At 47.4% G+C, this 23,331-nt stretch overlaps 1 protein-coding gene across 15 annotated transcripts in view; it reads right to left on the bottom strand.

The window, feature by feature from the left end:
* The window catches only part of LOC140391521 (dedicator of cytokinesis protein 9-like), a 407,496-nt gene that overhangs the window by 56,184 nt on the left and 327,981 nt on the right, over positions 1-23,331 (bottom strand). For all 15 annotated transcript variants that reach the window (XM_072476084.1, XM_072476085.1, XM_072476095.1 and 12 more), the window contains 4 exons: positions 21,961-22,074; positions 21,330-21,545; positions 17,753-17,810; positions 3,693-3,799 (listed from right to left, as the gene is read on the bottom strand). In XM_072476084.1, coding sequence (XP_072332185.1) covers positions 3,693-3,799; positions 17,753-17,810; positions 21,330-21,545; positions 21,961-22,074 — 495 coding nt within the window. The remainder of the gene's footprint in view (positions 1-3,692; positions 3,800-17,752; positions 17,811-21,329; positions 21,546-21,960; positions 22,075-23,331) is intronic.

Here is a 23,331-nt window from a genome sequence, read left to right as displayed (position 1 = left end):
CATACACACCCTGGGGGGACACCTTCCTTCGTCACCCCACACTGGGTTTGGTCTGAAAAAATTTCCGTTGGGGCTCCCGAAAAGAGCCCAAAAGTCCGTTAGAACGGGAGCTGCCGAAACGTGCGGCTTAGCAGTGCATCGCCGCAACCGGAAGTCCCTTGTTTTTCATTTTAACGCATCACTATGAACAATGAATTTCAAGTGCCTAAGGTTACCTAAAACCGGGAACCTCAAAACACACTCCTGCATTTTTAGTTTGGCCGACGCTTTATTTGCTCTTATTATGTCTTCCACTTTGGGATCATTCATTTTTGTACTCAACTCTAAGACATCAAAACTCACGTACGGTCTAGTCTGTCTACCTAACCAATTCAGTTGCCCAATTAAACTTTGCAGTTGCTCTTTTTTCATCTTTGAAACCTTGCATCTTTTTGAAAACCCGGCCACGACTAATTGCTTTTGGGCTGATGCTTTCCAAATAAGATTGCCGACGTAAAGTTGCCCCTAACTTAGTCTGTCCAATTTCCAGTCCAATATATTTAAATGCACCGGAAGACTGACTTCCAACCCTGAATTCTTTCCTCAAACCAGAGATTACAATAGCTTCAAAATCACTAGTCCCACCCCACAAAATTATTTGACATGCATCATAAAGATGCCAGAAAGGTTCCCTTTATACTGCCAGTAAAACATTACCGGATCTACTTTCAACTGGTAACAGCCTAACTTTAACAAAACTGACCTTACCGAAAAATACCAGACTCTAGATGCAACATTTAAATCACATACACATTTGTTCAACTTCCAGAGTACCCCTTCTGTGTTAGCTGCTTCTTTAGGAGGATGGAGAAAAATCTCCATCTCTGGAGCTGATGCCCCTGCAAGAAGGCAGCTTTCAGATCTATAGATTTGCATTCCCATGCCTTTGTGGCTAAAAGGAGATCTTTAAAATTAACCTTTCCTGCTGTAGGTGAATCTACCCTTAAATCCTGATCTTCTAAGCTTTCTTCAAATCTCCTTGCCACAAGCCTGGCCTTTGCCTTATAAGTTCCATCCGGAAGAACCTTTTCCGTGCAAATCCATCTGTGGGACAGAGCTCTTTGTCCCCAAAAGGTACTTCCGTGTATACCCTAAATTCACTCCAACTATGCAATTCTTGCTGTTTAGCATCTTTGAAAACTTTTCATATAATTTATTGGAAACCACCAAAATCTCACGTGCATGTGGGCTTCTACTCTTATTAGTATTCGTAGTCTTACTCATATTCCGAGACCTTGATAAACTACATCCCCTCTCCCGCCTGTTAACTTGTTCTATACTGCTACTGCTTGATCTTTCCTATCTGCTGTGGGATGTCCTTTCAAAATTCTCGACCTTTTCCTGCAGACCTGTTCACTAACCGATGTACTATCTGAACTGGCACTGTGTTTCTGTGACCTCCATTTTTGAACTTTGTGTTCCCAATCCATTGTCTTAACTCCCTCCCCTGAATGTTGTACATTCAACCAATGTTATACTTTCCAATGGCCTTCCCTCCCTGCTCTAATAACAGTTGCATCCTTCCATTGACTAGACCCTTCAGGCAAGTATGTCACCTTTGTACCAACTTTTGGTAGTTGCCTTTCGGAAAAATGGCCGTATCCCAGAACTTAAGGTCTGCAGCCACAATGTTGTTAAAATCCCTGGCCAAAGGTAGGGTTATTATCGGTCGTACTGGTGTCCTTCTATACTTTCTACAAACTTCACAGCAATCACTAACCTGTTCTATCAGTTTAGTATAGTCTTCATCCCTTACCCCTGCATCCTTTAATACATTTTTTAGCCTCCGAGGAGACGGATGTGCAAATTGCCTATGCAATTTTAATACAACAAACTTTTTATCAGCAAAAGTCCCATTTTCGACTGCCATTAACACATCCTTAACAACTGTACTTGAAATATTATTTGTCAGTAATGGAATACAATAGTGTCCCGACTGTGTAAATTGTAAGTCCACTGTCTTTCCAAAAACTGTTGCCTTATCCTGTTCCATATCCAGTTTCATGTGTGCTTTCTTCATCGACGGTCTGCGCAAAAGCAAAGGTATCTTATTTGATACAACATCCGTGCTAATGAAATGATTCACTCCGGCAATATTGCAAGGGATCACCACTCTTTTCAGCGACTTCAGAGTATTATCATCCCCAAACCTGAAACTTGTGGAACTTTCAAATTCCTTAACCTTGTTACGATTTTCAGCATTCAAGGAGTCCAGGTAACATTTTAACCAGTCAATTCCACACACAGTAGATGTGCAGCCACTGTCCAATACAGCACAGTTGAAGGATTCTGCAACCAACACCCTCATTACCGGCGTAAAAACTGCTTGTTAATAGGACAATATCTTCTCTCTGAACACTATCTTTTTCCTCTTCTGACTCTTCCGTGTCATGTGTCGCTTCAAACACTCGATCATAATGTTTTCGACAGTTGAAGACATAATGGTATTGAGAGTCACATTGAAAACATCGATTTATCATGCCCCGTGCATTTCTGGGGTTCATCTTCCTATTGTAAGTTCTAACTGGGTTTCTGTCTTCATAATTTCCTTGTCTCGATCTCCTTCTATAGTCTTGGGCCCTGTTCGTAGCCGTACAATTTCGCCATCCTATTAGTAGTGTATCTTCCATATTCTGCTTTATAGCAGACTGACCTATTTGAGTCATCAGAGCCATCGGAATCGAATGTTTCCCCAGAAACTTCTTTAAAGCTTTTGTCATCTGATCGAATAAGGTATCCTCATCCGTAAACTGAACTTCTGTCAAAACCAGTAGCCTATCCATGTTACTCACTCTAGCACAGTCAAGTAATTTAAAGGCCAACGCAGACTGTGGAAATTCCAGGTTGTGTTTCTGCAGCCTTTTATATAGTCTGCCAAATTCCATTATATAGTCTTCCATGGAGAATTCCTCTATTTTCCGGAACTTATGAAATTCCGACCATGCTTCATACGCACTTAACAAGCCATCTTTCTTGTAAATCTTATCCATATATTGTAATAGAGTCTCCAGACCTTCTTCTGAGTCTAACTCTTCTAATTCCAGTTCAGAAAGCACTTTGTTTTGGATTTTACTGTCATAAGGTAGAGAAAGAGCCAATACTTTACCTTGTTTTCTCTTTCCCAAGGCAGTTACCTTAGTCCACATAACTACTGCACTTCTCCATTGGTTGTACGGTCCCCTTGTATCTTTCAAACCTTCACATTTGCACAGCAACCATCCTCTGCTACCATTGTCTTCATAACGGTTTTAGTTACCGTTGTATGAAGAGTCAAAAGTCCTGTTCCTTTTCACCAAACACCATTTATTTCACTTCCACAGCCTCTGCACAAAACTCTAACAACACATCTCCTGCCACAAGGGCCACCTGAAGCCCCTTTACATATCAGTGTCAATCATTGGATACTTAACATAATCCATGCTGTAAACTTCTATGATTCTATAAGTGCGGGCAACTGGGACTAGCTTAATGGTAAAAACTGGGCGGCATGGACTGGTTGGGCCGAAGGGCCTGTTTCCATGCTGTAAACTTCTATGATTCTATGAAATGAGATAACTAATTGCAATGTCTCTTAATGCATTACTGAACTTTTAACCCATTACTTAACAAAAACTGCCACGTTAAAAGTTATGATACGGCCCAGGTTAACTCACTTCATTGTAGTGGACGTCCTGCATTCCTACATCCTCCATCATTGCTGCCTCCTCATCTATGTTGGGTGTGATCATCTTGAAAGCGGTGCAGCCTTGTTTAAATATGCCTGGGAAAAAACAAGTGCAATATGATAATACATTTGCCCGAATTGCTCTTCTTGGTATCATCTATGTTTCGTATATCGTATTTGTAAGCAGTAGTAACCTCCAACACTTGCGAATCTGATTACACTGCTCGAGATATCACCTGCCCTCTCAGGTGGTCAGAACCTGTTCTTTTCCCCCTCATGTGTTTATCTAGTTCCCTCTTAACTGTGTCTAAACTATTCACCTCACCAATCCCGGGGATAGCAAGTTCCATATTCTCACCATTCCCCGGGTAAAGGTGTTTCTCCTGAATTCCTGATTGGATTTATTAGTGATTATCTGATATTGATCACCCCTAGCTTTGGTCTCTCCTCGCTGACAAGTGGAAACATCTTCACTACGTCTACCTGATCAAACCAGTCATAATTTTAAAGAACTCTATCAGGTCATCCCTAAGTCACCTCTTTCCCAGAGTGAAGATTCCGGCCTGTTTTATTATCCCTGATGATTAGAAACTCTCAATTCTGGTATCTTCCGAGTGGATTCTTACAATGCCTGGTTTAGATCTCAAGATTATGGAACCAAGTCCAAAGGGATAAATTGCACTGCAAACAAAAGTCAGTAAATAACAGTTCAAACATTTTCGCCTAAGTTTTGTTTGGTGTTGCTCATAAAAATTAAGAAACAGTATAAAGGAAGGGATTCAATCACAGCGAGAATTGGAAAGCAGGTTTCAGCAGTCAAAGTTTGGAGAACCATTTGTAAATCCAATATGGTTTCATTAAGAGTGTGCATGGAGCAGCACTTTCTTATCCGAGGGAACTTTGCAGTCAACAAATATGGCATAACCAAACTTGTCACCACTGACAATAAAACAACAGCAATAATTTGCATTTATTTATTATTTATTTTTTTATTAAAATAATATTTTATTGAAAATTTTTGGTCAACCAACACAGTACATTGTGCATCCTTTACACAACATTGTAACAAAACAGATAATAATGACCTTTTTAAATTTAAACAAAAACAACAACAAATAAATAAATATTAAATAACAAAAAATAAAAACTAGCCCTAATTGGCAACTGCCTTGTCTCAGGCCACCCCCCCCCCCCCATCCCCCCCATCCCCCCCCCCCCCCCCAAGTCCTGGGCCGCTGCTGCTGCCTTCTTTGTTCTCCCCTATCTATCTTTCCGCAAGATATTCGACGAACGGTTGCCACCGCCTAGTAAACCCTTGAGCCGACCCCCTTAGGACGAACTTAATCCGCTCTAACTTTATGAACCCCGCCATATCATTTATCCAGGTCTCCACCCCCGGGGGCTTGGCTTCTTTCCACATTAGCAATATTCTGCGCCGGGCTACTAGGGACGCAAAGGCCAAAACATCGGCCTCTTTCGCCTCCTGCACTCCCGGCTCTTGTGCAACCCCAAATATAGCCAACCCCCAGCTTGGTTCGACCCGGACTCCTACTACTTTCGAAAGCACCTTTGTCACCCCCATCCAAAACCCCTGTAGTGCCGGGCATGACCAAAACATATGGGTATGATTCGCTGGGCTTCTCGAGCACCTCGCACACCTATCCTCCACCCCAAAAAAATTACTGAGCCGTGTTCCAGTCATATGTGCCCTGTGTAATACCTTAAACTGAATCAGGCTTAGCCTGGCGCATGAGGACGACGAGTTTACCCTGTTTAGGGCATCTGCCCACATCCCCTCCTCAATCTCCTCCCCTAGCTCTTCTTCCCATTTCCCTTTTAGTTCGTCCATCATAGTCTCCCCTTCGTCTCTCATTTCCCTATATATATCCGACACCTTACCGTCCCCCACCCATTTCTTTGAGATGACTCTGTCCTGCACCTCTTGTGTCGGGAGCTGCGGGAATTCCCTCACCTGTTGCCTCGCAAAAGCCCTCAATTGCATGTACCTGAATGCATTCCCTTGGGGCAACCCATATTTCTCGGTCAGCACTCCCAGACTCGCAAACTTCCCATCCACAAATAGATCTTTCAATTGCGTTATACCTGCTCTTTGCCACATTCCATATCCCCCATCCATTCCCCCCGGGGCAAACCTATGGTTGTTTCTTATCGGGGACCCCCCCAGTGCTCCGGTCTTTCCCCTATGTCGTCTCCACTGTCCCCAAATCTTCAGTGTAGCTACCACCACCGGACTCGTGGTATAGTTCCTTGGTGAGAACGGCAATGGGGCTGTCACCATAGCCTGCAGGCTGGTCCCCCTACAGGACGCCCTCTCTAATCTCTTCCACGCCGCTCCTTCCTCCTCTCCCATCCACTTACTCACCATTGAAATATTAGCGGCCCAATAATACTCACTTAGGCTCGGTAGTGCCAGCCCCCCCCTATCCCTACTACGCTGTAAGAATCCCTTCCTCACTCTCGGAGTCTTCCCGGCCCAAACAAAACCCATGATACTCTTTTCTATCCTTTTGAAAAAAGCCTTCGTGATCACCACCGGGAGACACTGAAACACAAAGAGGAATCTCGGGAGGACCACCATCTTAACCGCCTGCACCCTCCCTGCCATTGACAATGCTACCATATCCCATCTCTTGAAATCTTCCTCCATCTGTTCCACCAACCGCGTCAAATTTAGCCTGTGCAATGTGCCCCAATTCTTAGCTATCTGGATCCCCAGGTAACGAAAGTCTCTTGTTACCTTCCTCAACGGTAGGTCTTCTATTTCTCTACTCTGCTCCCCTGGATGCACCACAAACATCTCACTCTTCCCCATGTTCAATTTATACCCTGAAAAATCCCCAAACTCCCCAAGTATCCGCATTATTTCTGGCATCCCCTCCGCTGGATCCGCCACATATAGTAGCAGATCATCCGCATATAAAGATACCCGGTGTTCTTCTCCTCCCCTAAGTATTCCCCTCCATCCCTTGGAACCTCTCAGCGCTATCGCCAGGGGCTCAATCGCCAGTGCAAACAGTAATGGGGACAGAGGACATCCCTGCCTTGTCCCTCTATGGAGCCGAAAATATGCCGATCCCCGTCCATTCGTGACCACACTCGCCACTGGGGCCCTATACAACAGCTGCACCCATCTAACATACCCCTCTCCGAACCCAAATCTCCTCAACACCTCCCACAGATAATCCCACTCCACTCTATCAAATGCTTTCTCGGCATCCATCGCCACTACTATCTCCGTTTCACCCTCTGGTGGGGCCATCATCATTACCCCTAACAACCTCCGTATGTTCGTGTTCAGCTGTCTCCCCTTCACAAACCCAGTTTGGTCCTCATGAACCACCCCCGGGACACATTCCTCTATTCTCATTGCCATTACCTTGGCCAAGACCTTGGCACCTACATTGAGGAGGGAGATTGGTCTGTAGGACCCGCATTGTAGCGGATCCTTTTCCTTCTTTAAAAGAAGCGATATCGTTGCTTCTGACATAGTCGGGGGCAGTTGTCCCCTTTCCTTTGCCTCGTTAAAGGTCCTCGTCAGTAGCGGGGCGAGCAAGTCCAAATATTTTCTGTAAAATTCAACTGGGAATCCGTCCGGTCCCGGGGCCTTTCCCGTCTGCATGTTCCTAATTCCTTTCACCACTTCTTCTACCGTGATCTGTGCTCCCAATCCCATCCTTTCCTGCTCTTCCACCTTGGGAATTTCCAGCCGATCCAAAAATTCCATCATTCTCTCCCTCCCATCCGGGGGTTGAGCTTCATACAATTTTTTATAAAATGTCTTAAACACTTCATTCACTCTCTCCGCTCCCCGCTCCGTCTCTCCATCTTCGTCTCTCACCCCCCCTATTTCCCTCGCTGCTCCCCTTTTCCTCAATTGGTGTGCCAGCAATCTGCTCGCCTTCTCTCCATATTCATACTGTACACCCTGCGCCTTCCTCCACTGTGCCTCTGCAGTGCCTGTGGTCAGCAAGTCAAATTCCACATGCAGCCTTTGCCTTTCCCTATACAGTCCCTCCTCCGGTGCTTCCGCATACTGTCTGTCCACCCTCAAAAGTTCTTGCAACAACCGCTCCCGTTCCTTACTCTCCTGCTTCCCTTTATGTGTCCTTATTGATATCAGCTCCCCCCTAACCACCGCCTTCAACGCCTCCCAGACCACTCCCACCTGAACCTCCCCATTGTCATTGAGTTCCAAGTACTTTTCAATGCATCCCTTAAGCACACCCCCTCATCCGCCATTAGTCCCATGTCCATTCTCCAGGGTGGTCGTCCTCTTGTTTCCTCCCCTATCTCCAAGTCTACCCAGTGTGGGGCATGATCCGAAATGGCTATAGCCGTATATTCCGTTCCCCTCACCCTCGGGATCAATGCCCTACCCAACACAAAAAAGTCTATGCGTGAATAGACTTTATGGACATAGGAGAAAAACGAGAACTCCTTATTCCTAGGTCTACTGAATCTCCACGGGTCCACCCCTCCCATCTGCTCCATAAAATCCTTAAGCACCTTGGCTGCTGCCGGCCTCCTACCAGTCCTGGACTTCGACCTATCCAGCCTTGGTTCCAACACCGTGTTAAAGTCTCCCCCCATTATCAGCTTTCCGGTCTCTAGGTCTGGGATGCGTCCTAGCATTCGCCTCATAAAATTGGCATCGTCCCAATTCGGGGCATACACGTTTACCAACACCACCATCTCTCCCTGTAATTTGCCACTCACCATCACGTATCTGCCCCCGTTATCCGCCACTATAGTCTTTGCCTCGAACATTACCCGCTTCCCCACTAATATAGCCACCCCCCTGTTTTTCGCATCCAGCCCCGAATGGAACACCTGCCCTACCCATCCTTTGCGCAACCTAACCTGATCTATCAGTTTCAGGTGCGTTTCCTGTAACATGGCCACATCTGCTTTAAGTTTCTTAAGGTGTGCGAGTACTCATGCCCTCTTTATCGGCCCGTTAAGCCCCCTCACGTTCCACGTGATCAGCCGAGTTGGGGGGCTTCCCAACCCCCCCCTTGCCGGTTAGCCATCATCTTTTTCCAGCTTCTCGCCCAGTTCCCACGCAGCTGTATTTCTCCCAGACGGTGCCCCCCCGCCCATCCTTTCCCGTACCCACTCCCCCCTTTCCCCAGCAGCAGCAACCCAGTAATTCCCCCCTCCCCCCCCCCCCCCCGCTAGCGTAATTACTCCCCCCATGTTGCTCCCAGAAGTCAGCAAACTCTGGCTGACCTCGGCTTCCCCCCGTGATCACGGCTCGCCCCGTGCGGCGCCCCCTCCTTCCTGCTTCTCTATTCCCGCCATAATTATCATAGCGCGGGAACCAAGCCCGCGCCTCTCCCTCGGCCCCGCCTCCCATGGCCAACGCCCCATCTCCTCTCCCTCCCCACCTCCCCCCATCACCACCTGTGGGAGAAAGAAAAGTTACCATACCGCAGGATTAATCATACAATCCCTCTTCGCCACCCCCCCCCACTCGTCCCACCACTTTGTCCAAACGTTCATTTTCGTAGTCCAATCATTCCAATTTTTCTTCTACAATAAAAGTCCACGCTTCATCCGCCGTCTCAAAGTAGTGGTGCCTCCCTTGATATGTGACCCACAGTCTTGCCGGTTGCAGCATTCCAAACTTTATCTTTTTTTTGTGAAGTACCGCTTTGGCCCGATTAAAGCTCGCCCTCCTTCTCGCCACCTCCGCACTCCAATCTTGATAGACGCGGATCACCGCGTTCTCCCATTTACTACACCGAGTTTTCTTCGCCCATCTAAGGACCATTTCTCTATCCTTAAAACGGAGAAATCTCACCACTATGGCTCTGGGAGCTTCTCCTGCTCTCGATCCTCGCACCATAACTCGGTATGCTCCCTCCACCTCCAACGGACCCGTCGGGGCCTCCACTCCCATTAACGAGTGCAGCATCGTGCTCACATATGCCCCGACGTCCGCCCCCTCCACACCTTCAGGAAGGCCAAGAATCCTCAAGTTGTTCCTCCTTGCGTTATTTTCCAGTGCCTCCAACCTCTCCACAGATCGTTTCTGGTGTGCCTCCTGTATCTCCGACTTCACCACCAGGCCCTGTATATCGTTTTCATTCTCTGCTGCTTTCGCCTTCACGACCCGAAGCTCCTGCTCCTGGGTCTTTTGTTCCTCTTTCAGCCCTTCAATCGCCTGTAATATCGGGGCCAACAACTCTTTCTTCATTTCCTTTTTTATCTCCTCCACGCAGCGTTTCAAAAACTCTTGCTGTTCAGGGCCCCATATGAAACTGCCACCTTCCGACGCCATCTTGGTTTCTGCTTGCCTTCCTTGCCGTTGTTCCAAAGGATCCGCTGCAATCCGGCCACTTTCCTCTCCTTTTTCCATCCGTGTCCAGGGGGAACACCCTTCTGGTTTACCGCACAGTGTTTTTAGCCGTCAAAATTGCCGTTGGTGCTCCTATCAAGAGCCCAAAAGTCCGTTTCACAGGGAGCTGCCGAAACGTGCGACTCAGCTGGTCATCGCCGCACCCGGAAGTCAGCATAATTTGCATTTATATAGCACCATTAACAGGGTTTAAAAGTGTCCCCAAACTCTTCAAGGGGACATTAAGTGTCAAAATTAGAAGCTGGCCGTGATTCAGTGGACTCACGTTAAAGTCCCCTCTCATCCCCTCTTCCTGCCAAGGTCCACCCGCCCCCCCCCCCCCCCCCGTGCCCAACCCCTGGTAGTGCCAACCTGGCACCTGGGCACCCTGGGACTGCCCCAGGCAGCCTGGCACTGGCAAGGTGACCAGTTGCCGGGGTAATATCATGGTGCCACCCTGCCCTGTGTCCGATCACCTGGGAGTCTCCAATGGCCTGGGAGACCCCCCCCCATGTGCCAATACGCCTGGTCTAAGACTGTGGGGACAAGGACTAAACAGAGTCCTGGCAAGTTCTCCCAGGCACGGGCAGTGTGTCCCGGGCGCCGGGTGAATCCAGTGTCCGGGTATTTAAATGAGCCCTAAGGCTGATTTAAATATTTAGGTCTGGATCACTCCCAACAAGTGGCAGGCGGAGTCAGGTGACTTGTGCAAGGTTTCAGCATGATTCCCGTCCCTCGGGCTCAACAAAGTCGCTGAATCGCTCCCACTCAGTCACTTACGGACATTGAGGCAGATGACCAAATGCTTTGTCAAAGGGGTAATTTTAGAAAGCATCGCAAAGGAGCAGGGAGAGATTTAGGGGCAGAATTCCAGATTTAGGGCTCAGGGAGCTGTAGGCAGGACGGTGGAGTGATAAAAATTGAGAATGCTCAAGAAGCCAAAGGTATCTGAGTGCAGATATCTGGTCGGGCTGGAGGATGTTATGAAGATTCTTCGAAAATAAGTAAGTACCCAATTTTATTTTTTTTCCAATTCAAGGGGAATTTAGCGTGGCCAATCCACCTACCCTGCACATCTTTGGGTTGTGGGGGTGAGACCCACGCAGACACGGGGAGAATGTGCAAACTCCACACGGACAGTGACCCGGGGTCGAACCCAGGTCCTCGGCACCGTGAGGCAGCAGCGCTAACCACAGCGCCACCGTGCTGCCCTTTGGATGTTATGATGATAATGAGGCCATAGAATTTGAAAACAAAGGGTGAAAATGTTTTAAATTGAGTTGCCAGGCCGGGAGCCCCTGTAGGTTAGTGAGTGGCTGGGTGGTGGGTCATGGAAAATTGGCGCAGGTTAGGATACTGACGATTGCCTCAAGTTTACCAACACTGTATATAACAGGGAAAAGCTCAGCAAGTTGATGATATCATACTGTATCAACGTACTGTGTCAATAGGAAATTGTTGGCCATTTGAATCACTAAATTTACCAATATTGCTCACCAGCCAATTCAAAAAGAGTTTTAAATGTTTGTACAAAATGTTCCAAATCCCAGTTCCACAGAGTGTGCAGTTCCTGAAATTTCTGATAAATACGTCAATGGCAGAGATAACTTAAATCTATCAAAAGGGTGCATGTGCTACGTTACAAATTGCACCCCACCATAGTAACATTTCTTTTCTCAGTGACAGGTGGCAACACATCATCAGTGAAAAGTGTAAAGACAGGCTGGGTGTTTTGGAGAGCTTAGGAAGTCAAATCAATCTGTGGGAGGCAACTGCTGTGTAAAACAGCTAGCAAAATCAGTTTTTTTAATATAAATTTAGAGTACCCATTTCTTTTTCCCCCCCCAATTAAAGGGCAATTTAGCGCGGCCAATCCACCTAACCTGCACATCTTTGGGTTGTGGGGGTGGGACCAAACAGACACGGGGAGAATGTGCAAACTCCACACGGACAGTGACCCAGAGCCGGGATTCGAACCCGGGTCCTCAGCGCCGTGAGGCAGCAGCACGAACCACTGCGCCACCGTGCTGCCCGAACAGCTAGCAAAATCTTGGATTATGAAAAGCAAAGACTGCAGGAAACATGGTGAGAATATTTAAATTAAGAAGGTTCGGCGGGCACAGAGGATTAGTCAGAAATATATGACCTGATACAAGACACAAAGACAAGTTGACTCGAGTACGACTCGTAGATTCAGACAAAGTGTAAAGTGAATATTATTTCGCCGAGAGTGCAGTTGACTTTTGAGTTCCTTTGCTCTTCATTCTTGGGATGTGAGTGTTGGTAATGCCAGCATTTATTGTCCATCCTTGTCTGCCTTTGAGGAGATGGTGGTGAGCCACCTTTTCGAATCATGTGGTGTAAGCACATCCACAATTTCTACACCAAGTTTGATTTTGAAGAATGGCTTATCAGGCCGCTTCAGAGAGGAGCAAATCACATTGCTGTAGATTGGGGATATTGGTGAGCCAATCCGATAGTTTCATGACCATTATTATTAGTTACTCCAGACTTATTAATTAATTGAATTTAAAATTCCTCCAGCTACCATAACCTCATGTGTCTAGATCAATAGGCGGGGCTAACTCTGGGATATTGTGACAGAGAAACTCTGCCGCCATCTCCTTAACCTTGTGAACGACGATTGTTAGAAATATTGGACAAGCAAGAGATCATTCAGTCCCTTCAGCTTGTTCTGCCATTTACTAAGCAAATGGATTTGAGAAGGTGAATTCTTCAGGCATAGATCGATAGAAATTAACTTTATCATTGGACCTGGGCATCGCTGGGTGGGCCAGCATTTACTGCCCATCCCTAGTACCCTTCAACCGAGTGTCTTCAACCACATTGCTGTGGAACTAGAGTCACATAGTGAACCAGGCGCTCTTACAACAATCGAAAATGGTTGCACGATCATCCAGTTCTCGAATTCATCTGCCGGGATAGGATTCGAACCTCATTCCTCAAATGCTGGATTACTAGTTCAGTGACAATACCACTACGCCACTGACTGCCCCATGAGGTGCAGAGGGGATTTACCAGAGCGGTACCAGGGGTGAGGGACTTCAGTTACATGGAGAGACTGGAGGAGCTGGGATTATCCTGCTTGGGAGGTTAAGGGGAGATTGAACAGAATCGTTCAAAGTCATGAAGGTTTTTTGATAAGAGTAAATAAGGTGAAACTGTTTCCACTGGCAGGAGGGTAGGTCACCAAAGGAACACAGATTTAAGGTAGTTGACAAAGATCCAGAGGGGGAAGTGAGAAGAATTTATTAACTCAGCGACTTGTTGTGAACTGGAAGGTGCTGCCTGAAAGAGCGGTGGCAGCAGATTCCATAGGAACTTTCAAAAAGGGTAAATACTTAAAGGGGGGAGTAACTAGCATTGCAACCGCACTTGGCATGTTTGGAGGGGGCGGAGAATCGCAAACTGGCGTCAAACCGGTGCCGGCTCTGATTCCGGAGTCGGAATCGATTCTCCGCCCAATCGGCGATTACAATTTTGGCGTCGGGCAACGGAGAATCCAGCCCCCGTCTTCATCCACCCTGTCTTTTCTTGTTAATATCTTGAAGACTTCAATAAGATTACCCCTTGCCTGTCTAAATTCTAGAGAAAATAAGTCTAATTTGTATAATCTCTCCTCATAACTTAACCCCTGAAGTCCAGGTATCATTCTTGTAACCTACGTTGCACTCCCTCCAAGGCCAAAATATCCTTCCTCTGGTGTGGTGCCCAGACCTGGTAACAGTGACCCTAAGTGGGGTTCATCCAGGGTTTTGTAAAGTTGCACCATAACCCCTGTGTCTTTATACTTCCGTCCTCTGGGTATAAAAGCCAGCATTCCATTAGCCTTTTTGATTATACTTTTTGGTGCAATTTAAAGATCAATGAACTTCCAGGTCTCGTTGGAGATCCACTGAATTTAGCTTCATTCCATCTAGCAAGTACTCTGTTTTATCCTTTTTTGATCCAAAATGAATAACCGCTCACCTGCTTACATTGAAATCCATCTGCCACAGTTTTCCCCTTTCACCTAGTCCATCAATATCCCTTTGTAATTTTATGCTCTATTCTAAACTGTCTACAATGCCACACAACTTTGTGTCATCAGCAAATTTGGATATATTTCTATGCCATTATTCAAGTTGTTAATGAGTGTGAACAATTGAGGCCCTAACACAGATCCATGTGGGGCATCCCTAGTTACATCCTGCCAATTTGAGCACCTATCCATAATGTCCTCAGAACATCCGGAAAGCTATCCTCCTTTTCTACTGAAAATACTGAAGCAATGTATTCAACATGTCTGCCATATCCCCACAGTCACTGGCAATATCCCTGTGGCATTATCATAACTACAGCATTGCAAGGGTTAATGTAGTGTCGAGAGTAGCCACTAGAGGGAGCTACAGATACAACTATATAAGGCAGTGATGCTAGACCTTAGGGGAGGAGTGTATGCAGGGGATAGCTAGTGAAGCTCAGAAGGGCAGATAGTGTAACTAAAGTTAGATTATAGTTTATACCAGTCGTGAGATGAGCAGTAGATGAGTGTAGTTAGATGTTATTGCTCAATTTTGTATTCTTAAGGACTCCATGTCGAATCCCAGTTTAGTAGTGTAAATAAAATCATAGCTTTGTTTAAGTTAATGCTATTTTGTGGTCTTTGTGAGCACTATGCCAACCATCCTGAAATAAGGAACACAAAGACCACAATCCCCACTTTCAGTCTTTAATGGGTCAATATTGCTTCTGCCCACCTGCTTTCCCTTTATGTCACTATAAAGCTTCTTATTGATTTTGATGTCTGTTGCAATTTTCTTTTATATATCCCTTTTGGTAGTTTGCTGGTCTTTGTGTGTTTCCCAATCGGGAGGATCTGTGCTGTTTTTCACATTTTTATAAGCCCTGTCTTTTAGCTTTATGCTGTCCCTTATCCATTTAGTTCTCCATGGCTGTTTTTCTGTGAAGTGGAGCTTTTCCCTCTCAGGAGTGTAAACTGGTTCTCTATTGAGTTAAATGTTTCTTTAAACATCTTCCACTGTTCTTCTGTTGCTTTACCCATGCGCAGGTTCTCCGAGGTTACTGTAGACAGTCTCCGTTTCATCTCATTAACGTCAGCCTCACCTAAATCTAAAAAACTAGTTGCTGATTTGTGCTTTTCACTTTCAAACACGACATTGAACTCAATCATGTTATGATCACTATTTGATAAATGTTCACGCACAATTAAGTTACTAATTAAATCCAGTCCATTACTCATTACTAAATCCAATATTGCTTGTCTCATTGTTGTGTCCAGGACATATTGGATAAGCAGCTTCTATTTATCCTAAATGGGCAAGAATCTTAAAAGAAAAATGCGTCATTGGTTACAATTAATTGGGCAGGAAGGAGGCAGGTGAAATAAAACCATGGGCGTGATTCAGCCCGACTCGATGGATGAATTGTGGGAGGTCCAAATCGGGCTTCGCGGCAGGTGCCGAGCCGATAGCGAGTCACCCGACTTGTGGCGCCCCGCGTGATCTTGATCACGGCCAGCCATTAGGCTAATTTAAATATGCACTTCTTGGGTGCCAGGCACCAGGTTGGCACTGCCAAGGGTCAGGGCTGAAGGGGGGGGGGGCATGTCTATGAAAGGAGGGATGAGGGGGATATGAATGGTGGGAGGGGTGAAAGGGGGCGTATGAAGAGACCTCATAAAGATTGGGGGGTTAAGGGGAGGGGATCCTTAAAGAGGGGAGCGGGGGTGGGGGCCTCTCAAGCTCACTTCGAGATCGGGTCACCCTTTCACAATGACGCCCCAATATCCGAGGAGCCGGTCTCGCCGGCGAGTTCAGCTCCTCGAAGTGGTGGAGATACTCCCCAAGGCCCAAAGAAACAACTCAATGTGGGTGAATCCAGGTCCGGAAATTGCCCAAAAAGCCGGTGCCAAACACCTGCCAAAATTACACATCGAAATGTTTCGGCTGAATCGCAGCCAATTTCTTTGTTCGGTAAAAAGAAAAATCAAAATTGATTTTCTCATCATTTTAACTTTGCAACTATAAGGAAGTCTAGCTCCTCATGTACATTTTAGTCCAGGGAGCAGTCACATGACCCACTCAATATAATGAGTATTTCCTGGTACAGTGTTACTGGTACTTCGCTACATTCATATTTCAGTGTGAGACAGAACTCCCATCAGTACAAGTCTTCACTGACCTAACAGCGAATAACCAGATTAAAAACAGACTTCACCAGCATCAGGCTGTCTAAGAGCAGGTGCATCAATGTTCTGTTCGATTTGTGTGTGTGTGTGTGTGGCAGGAGCTCGTTTGTAAAAGTAAATTATTAAATTTATGTAATTAAAGCTGGATGGACCATGGACTAATAAAGTTTCTGATAATGTACAAACTGAACGACCAGCTTACAGTATATTTACTTGCGCAAACGTTAGAACCATGGATGAACTCCGTTCTCAGCCTGGGTTCAGACCTCAGATTCCGTTGCACTTAACACTGAACCAATCCTTGAGAAGCGCAAGGGTCACTCATCGTTCAATAGGCCGTCTCTCTCGCATCCAAGTCAAAACATCTGGGGTTCCATAGAACCATAGAATCCCTACAGTGCAGAAGGAGGCCATTCGCCCCATCGGGCCTACACCAGCCCTCTGAAAGAGCATCCTACCTAGGCCCACTCCCCCACCCTATCCCCGTAACCCCACCTAACCTGCACATCTTTGGACTGTGGGAGGAAACCGGAGCACCCGGAGGAAACCCACGCAAACACAGGGTGAATGTACAGACTCCACACAGTGACCCAAGGCCAGAATTGAACTTGGGGCCCCTGGTGCTGTGAGGCAGTAGTGCTAACTGATGTGTTGGGTATGCTGGGTCTGCGAGGACTGCGTTTACCAGAGCAGTGAGAGAGACAGGCTACCAACACTGGTAGAAGTACAACTCTATTTTATTTAGCTATGAGCTGTTAAACATACTTGCACTGTGGGTTGACACTATGTTAGGTTGACTGGAGACCTGAGGCTAACCTGACCAGACTATACTGCTTGCACATGGTAGATGTTCGTGTTACTGATCACTGGCTCTGGCTGTCTCAAAGGCTGCATCCCGAATGAGCGGGAAAACTAGTGCCCTCTGGCTATATAGTGGCCGTGTCCTGTCTGGTGATTGGCTGCTGTGTTGTGTGTGTTGATTGGTCTTTCAGTGTGTCAGTCAGTGTCTGCCTCTGCACCATCATATACTTGTGTGTATATTATGACACTAACCACTGTGCCGCCAGAGACCTGAGCGCAACATCCAGCCCGACACTCCCAGTGAAGCGCTGAGGGAGTGCTGCACTGTTGGAGGAGCCATCTTTCAGATGAGAAGTTAAACAGAGGCCTTGTCTGCCCTCTCAGGCTCTATACCGAAGAGGAGCTGGGAAAATATTTATCCCTCAATCAACATCATTTAAAAAAAATACTTATTTTGTCAGCTTCGGAATCTTTCTGTGCCCAACACGTTGCCTACATTTCAACAGTGACTGAACGCCAAAAGCACTTCATTGACTGTGAAGAATTTTGGAGCATCCTGTGGCCAAGAAAGGCACTATATAAATGCAAGTTCTTTCCTCATTTTCCTCTTTTAAGAAGGCGCCAACTACGAACTGACCCAAAAGACCCTTTCAACAGAAGCATATGAGGACTTTACCTTTCCTTTTGAGATACTCAGTTACGAGTGCAGCAACGTGAATATAGCACATGGCAGCCTGAAAACAAGAGAAGAACAATTACCAAGTATAAATTAAAATGACATTCTGGAAAATATACAGCTGGAAGAATAATAATAAAATAATTGAGATAATAGTTGGCAGTCGGTTCCAGGTAATAATGAGGTTGATCATATTGAAGATCATGGGCACGATCGAATGGAAAAGTTTCGGAGTGTCAATTGTGGCGGGTTTTTCAGGGGGTTTCCTGTCAGCTCTGCCAGTGAGTTCCCACCGCTATTCAATGACTCTTAGTCACTATTTTGGGCCCTGGGGAGATTCTCACCGGTTTATTTTTAGCACTGGGGAGCTGAACTCCGAGATCGGGCCGCCATTTTGAAAGGGTGCTCCAATCTCTAAGTGAGCTTTTGTGGGATCTCCACAATACCAGCACCCCCCCCCCCCCCTCCCCATGCCCAAGGACAATGTCACCCCCCCAACACACATGGGCATTACTCCCCCCCCCCAAAGTGAGGATACCCCGCTATGGGGACCCTGCCCACCCCCACTTCAATCCCCCCATGCCCCCCCCCCCCTTACAGGCTCCTCCCTTCCAGGACCCCCAACCATCAACATCCCAGAGGTCCCGCCTTAACCAACTGCACCCCCACCATCCTTCATGCCGCCCTCCACCCTCCTTTCATGGGCATGGCTGCCCTCGGGCTCTGGCCCTTGGCAGTGCCACTGTGGCACCTGGGCGCCCTTGCACTGCCTCTCTGCCAAGGTGCCAGTCTGCCAGTGCCAAGGTGCTCACGTTCCAGGGTAAGGGCCAGTGGGCCACCTGCTCTATCCCTGGCCACCCAGAGATGCGGCCAGTGGATCTCGCCCCATGTTTCTGCACAGACTTCAGTGAAATGGTTTAATTCAGGGATTCAGCCGATGTGCTCCTGATATTGGGCCTCAAGTTGTATCAGCAACAAACCAGGCAAGTCCAAACCCCAGGCAGCTCTCTGGAGATGAGGGTCTTTGATGTTTGTTGCCATGGGTTTTGGGCCTTGACCTCCTCCCATCAGGTTCCTGCTCCAACAGGAAGACTGGGAAACTATGGCTGGCCTTTGTGATTGGATATCACCGGCATTCCCCCCACGGAGACAGTTACCATCCCGATCTCCCTATTTGAAAGTCTGTGGAACACCCGTTTCTGTTGCACTTTGTTGCTGAGTTGATGGGAATTGTGTCACATGATGAAAACGGGAGCAGGTTCGATAAATAATTCCTGGGCCCATGAGCAACCCTGTAGCAGAACAACCCCCCTATCCCCCATCACCCAACATTTAAAGTTAACTGGGGAGAACCCAACTTCAAACTTAATGAATCACAGAACGATGACAGCAAAGAAGGAAGCCATGTCTCCCAATAAGTCCTTGCTGGCTCCCTGCAAAAGCAACTCAGCTAGTGCCTCGCTCTTTCCCTGCAAGTTCTATTCTCCTCCCCTGTTTGTCCAATTCCCGACTCTGCCTGCCTTCCCCAGACTCTCATGCAGCACATTCAGATCCTCACCACTGTCTTGTGTGAAAAGGTATTCCCGAATAACGCTTTTAGCTCTTTTGGGCACGAATCTCCGGCCGTGTTGGGCTCCCGCTTGAGCGCACGGCGGCCGGTAAATGCCGAGAAAGCCCTCCATCCAGCCTTCCGAAAGCCTCCACGCCGCGTGAGATTCTCTGGAGACCCCCAAGACGTCGGAGTCAGAATCCCGACATGGCCAAATGACGCTCACAGAAGCAGGTTGTAAACCTACTTACGGTCTACTCACGCGGGATTCACCAACCTCCGTCGATTCTTCGGCCACCCCAGGAAGGCTGCAGCCGGGCGCCGATCAGTGCTGGTCCAAACAAACGTGGGTGGGGGGAGCGGGGTGGGGAGTCTCCAAGGCCATCAGCGGCCCCCAGGTGGTCAGGGTAAGTGCAGGGTGGCTCCCTGGCCCTCCCTCTGGAACGTGGGCACCGCCAAGCCAACAGGATCACTGCCAGGGTGCCAATGCAAGACTGCCCAAGTGCCAGGATGGCACTGCCGAGGGTCAGGGGGGCCATGTCCATAGAATGAGGGTGGAGGGGGGATTTAGAGGGTGGGGGAGTGCAGGGCAGGTACGTAGGGGCCTCTGGGAGGTTAGAGGGGTGATGGGTAGGGGTCCTGGAAGGGAGAGGATACTGTAAGGGGGCATGGGGGGGTCTGAAGTAGGGGGACCCCCAGGGACTCCCTAGCGGGGTGTCATTACTTAGGGGGGGGGGGTGCGGTAGTGTCCAGGTGTTGGGGGTGTGGGGAACCCACAAGCTCACTTAGAGATCGGTGCACCTTTTCAAAATGGCGGCCTGATCTCGGAGTTCAGCTCCCCAGTGCTAAAAATAATTTTAAGTGTGGCCTAAACCGGTGAGAAACTCCCCAGGGCCCAAAATAGTGACTAAGTGTCATTGAATAGCGGTGGGGAACTCGCCGACAGAGCTGGCAGGAAACCCTCTGAAAAACCCGCCACAAATTAACTTAGAAACCTTTGGGGAGAATCGGGCCCTTTGTCAACCGTCTTAAATCTGTGTCGTCTCCTCTCAACCCTTCTGCAAATGACAACAGTTTGTCTCAATCTACCCTCTCAGGATTTTGAATATCTCCATCAGACCTCCTCTCAACCTTCTCTTCTCAAAGGAAAACAGTCCCAGCTTTTCCCAATCTATCCACTTGACTGCAGTCCCTCATTCTTGGAAGGCCGAATTTGTCCGATTTTAAAATCGACAGTGGCCCACGTAATTTGGCGCGTCAGCATACAGTCCAAGCCAACATTCATGAAGAAGAACAATTCTTTTTTAACGCTGGGAGGATTTATTTACTCATCCTGTTCTACGTTGCAAGCCTGGATTGAGGGAAACACACTCAGAGGGTTGTGGGTTCAAGCCCCCCACCCCAGAGAACTTGAGGAAATGATGCAGGCTGACACGTCAGGGCAGCATCGAGAGAGTGCTGCACTGTCAGAGGTACTGGGCTAGATTCTCCGTCGTCAGGATGCTCCGTTCTGGCGGCAGTCCGGGGCGGAGAATCCAACCCGCTGACTTTCAGATGACATCTTCAATCGAGACCACGGGCTGGATGCCCCGCCCCGCCACATTTCTGCCTCACCGCGCCGGCGGGATTCTCCGTTACGCCGGCCTGTCAATGGGGTTTCCCATTTGTGGGGCAGCCCCACGCCATCGGGAAACCCCCGGGCTGCCGGCAAAACGAAGCATCCCGACGGCGGAGAATCCCGCCCAACGTCTTTCCTCTCAGGCCACTGTTTTGAGGAAGTGCGGGGGAATTCTTAACGGCGCCTCGATCAATATTCATCCGTTAATCTACATCTCATTTATTATTTTTCTGGGGTTTTGATAATTTATCGCATTGCTATTTGTGGGATCTTGCTGTGCACACACTGGCGGCCAGGTTTTCTACATTTCATCAATTCAGAAGTACTTTATTGGCTGTTAAGTACTTTGAGATGCCCTGAGGTTGCGTCAGGTGCTGTAGACAAGAGAACGATGGTCTGGTTAAAATTACCTCAGACAGATCTCCATTCTTAACATGGATCTTTGCCATGCTATCCAGCCAGGTCTTCCTCAACTCCGGGGTGCTGGCGTAGGACTTTGCCAAACTGTACTGAAGATCCACAAGCATTTCCGGATCATTCTCGTGCTCTTTCATTTGAGCAGTAGCCATTAGTACTGTGCGAATACGCTTAGTCAAATCTTTCACCTCAGACGGGAATCCTGTCGCCTGCAATCAAAGATACACGTGGTTTTACTGAGTCCCATGTACAGGTCATTCTCAAAATCCTGTCAACGCTGGTAAATCCCGCTATTCGGGGACGGTGATATAATCACACTTTTTATTTAAAATAAACATTTCTTTAAACAGATGTTTTTCATTAACTGCATCAAAATTCATGTGCAACAAACTACAGTTGAACAAAGTGGGAGGTAACATCTCATCAACCTACTTTGGCCACATTATAATCACGCCTCCCGATCGAGTCCTGGAGTGGGTCTCGAACCTGACATTTCTGACCCAGAGGCAGTGATGCTACCCACTGCACCACAAGGCCCCTGACTATCGAACACATACAAACACAAGAATTAAATGGCAGCAATCGGTCACGTATTAAACAATTAAATAGTGATAAACTGCTCACCTTTACAGATCTGTCACAATTGGCACAGTTGTTAATGATAGCTAAAGATTGCTGGAACCTGGTCCCTCCAATGCCAACCACATCTGCTATTAGCTGACTCACTGCGATGATCACCTGTAGAAAATAATATAATCACTTGGATGCCAAACGCAAAATGACCCAATGCCCTTATTACACCGAAAAAAGACTATTCTGCCCATCGGATCCATGCTATTGTTTTGCTTCACAAAGGCCTCCCGCCTACCCTCTTCATCTCCATTCGCATAGCCATCTACCGCTGCCTCCTCCACGCGTTCACTGAGCTTCCCTTTAAATCTGCATCAAAAACGGCCAATTCTCCCTGGTGACCAGGGTCAACGTTCGTTCCTCAACAAAATCACTAAAAAATGGATTATCTGGTTATTATTGATAATTGGTTCTCATGTCAGGCGGTGAAGTATAAAACTAGATGCAAATCCTTTCTTGATACAGTAGTTCATTTGTTTCCACAATGCCGCCTTACATCTGTCTGCCTCCTACCTATTATTTCACCTAATGTCCCAGCGGTCCAACTTTATATGTGCTCAAGATATTTGTTTAACCATAACAATTAACATAGCATGATAGTATTGCTGTTTGTGGATCTTCCTTGGCACAAATTGGCTTCTAGTTCCCTTATATTACAACAGTGAATACAATTCAAACGTACTTCATTGGCAGTTAAGTGCTATGGGGCTTTGCCTGTCTTTCAGTTTGATGCTTCTAGGCTTTATAATCAACCGTTCCATGTGACAGTGAATCACACTTTCCCAACAACCATCATGGGTGCTTCTTCCCAGAGTCTCTTTTTTAGTTATTCATGGGATGCGAGTGTCGCTGACAAGGGCAGGTGGTGGTGACTGTCTTCCTGAACCACCGCAGACCATGTGGTGTATGTACACCCACAGTGCCGTTAGGGAGTTGCAGGATTTTGACCCAGCGATAGTAACCCAGTGAAGGAACGGCAATATATTTCCAAGTCAGGATGGTGTGTGTGTTGGGAGGGAACCAGGGTTGACCCCTGGCTTGGTGGTAATGGTAGAGTGGGGGATATGCCGGGCCATGTGGTTACGGATTGTGGTCGAATACAATTCTGCTGCTGCTGATGGCCCACAGTGCCTCATGGATGCCCAGTCTTAAGTTGCTGGATCTGTTTGAAGTCTATCCCATTTAGCACAGTGGTAGTGCCGCACAACACAATGGAGGGTATCCTCAATGTGAAGGCAGGAATTTGTCTCCAGAAGGACTTTGCAGTGGTCACTCCTACCGATACAGTCATGGACAGATACATCTGCAGCAGGCACGTTGGTGAGGATGAGGTCAAATAGGTTTGTCCCTCTTGTTGGTTTCCTC

Source organism: Scyliorhinus torazame, chromosome 15, assembly GCF_047496885.1.
Source record: "Scyliorhinus torazame isolate Kashiwa2021f chromosome 15, sScyTor2.1, whole genome shotgun sequence".
Lineage (NCBI taxonomy): Eukaryota > Metazoa > Chordata > Chondrichthyes > Carcharhiniformes > Scyliorhinidae > Scyliorhinus > Scyliorhinus torazame.
This window is presented reverse-complemented; position numbering and strand designations above follow the sequence as displayed.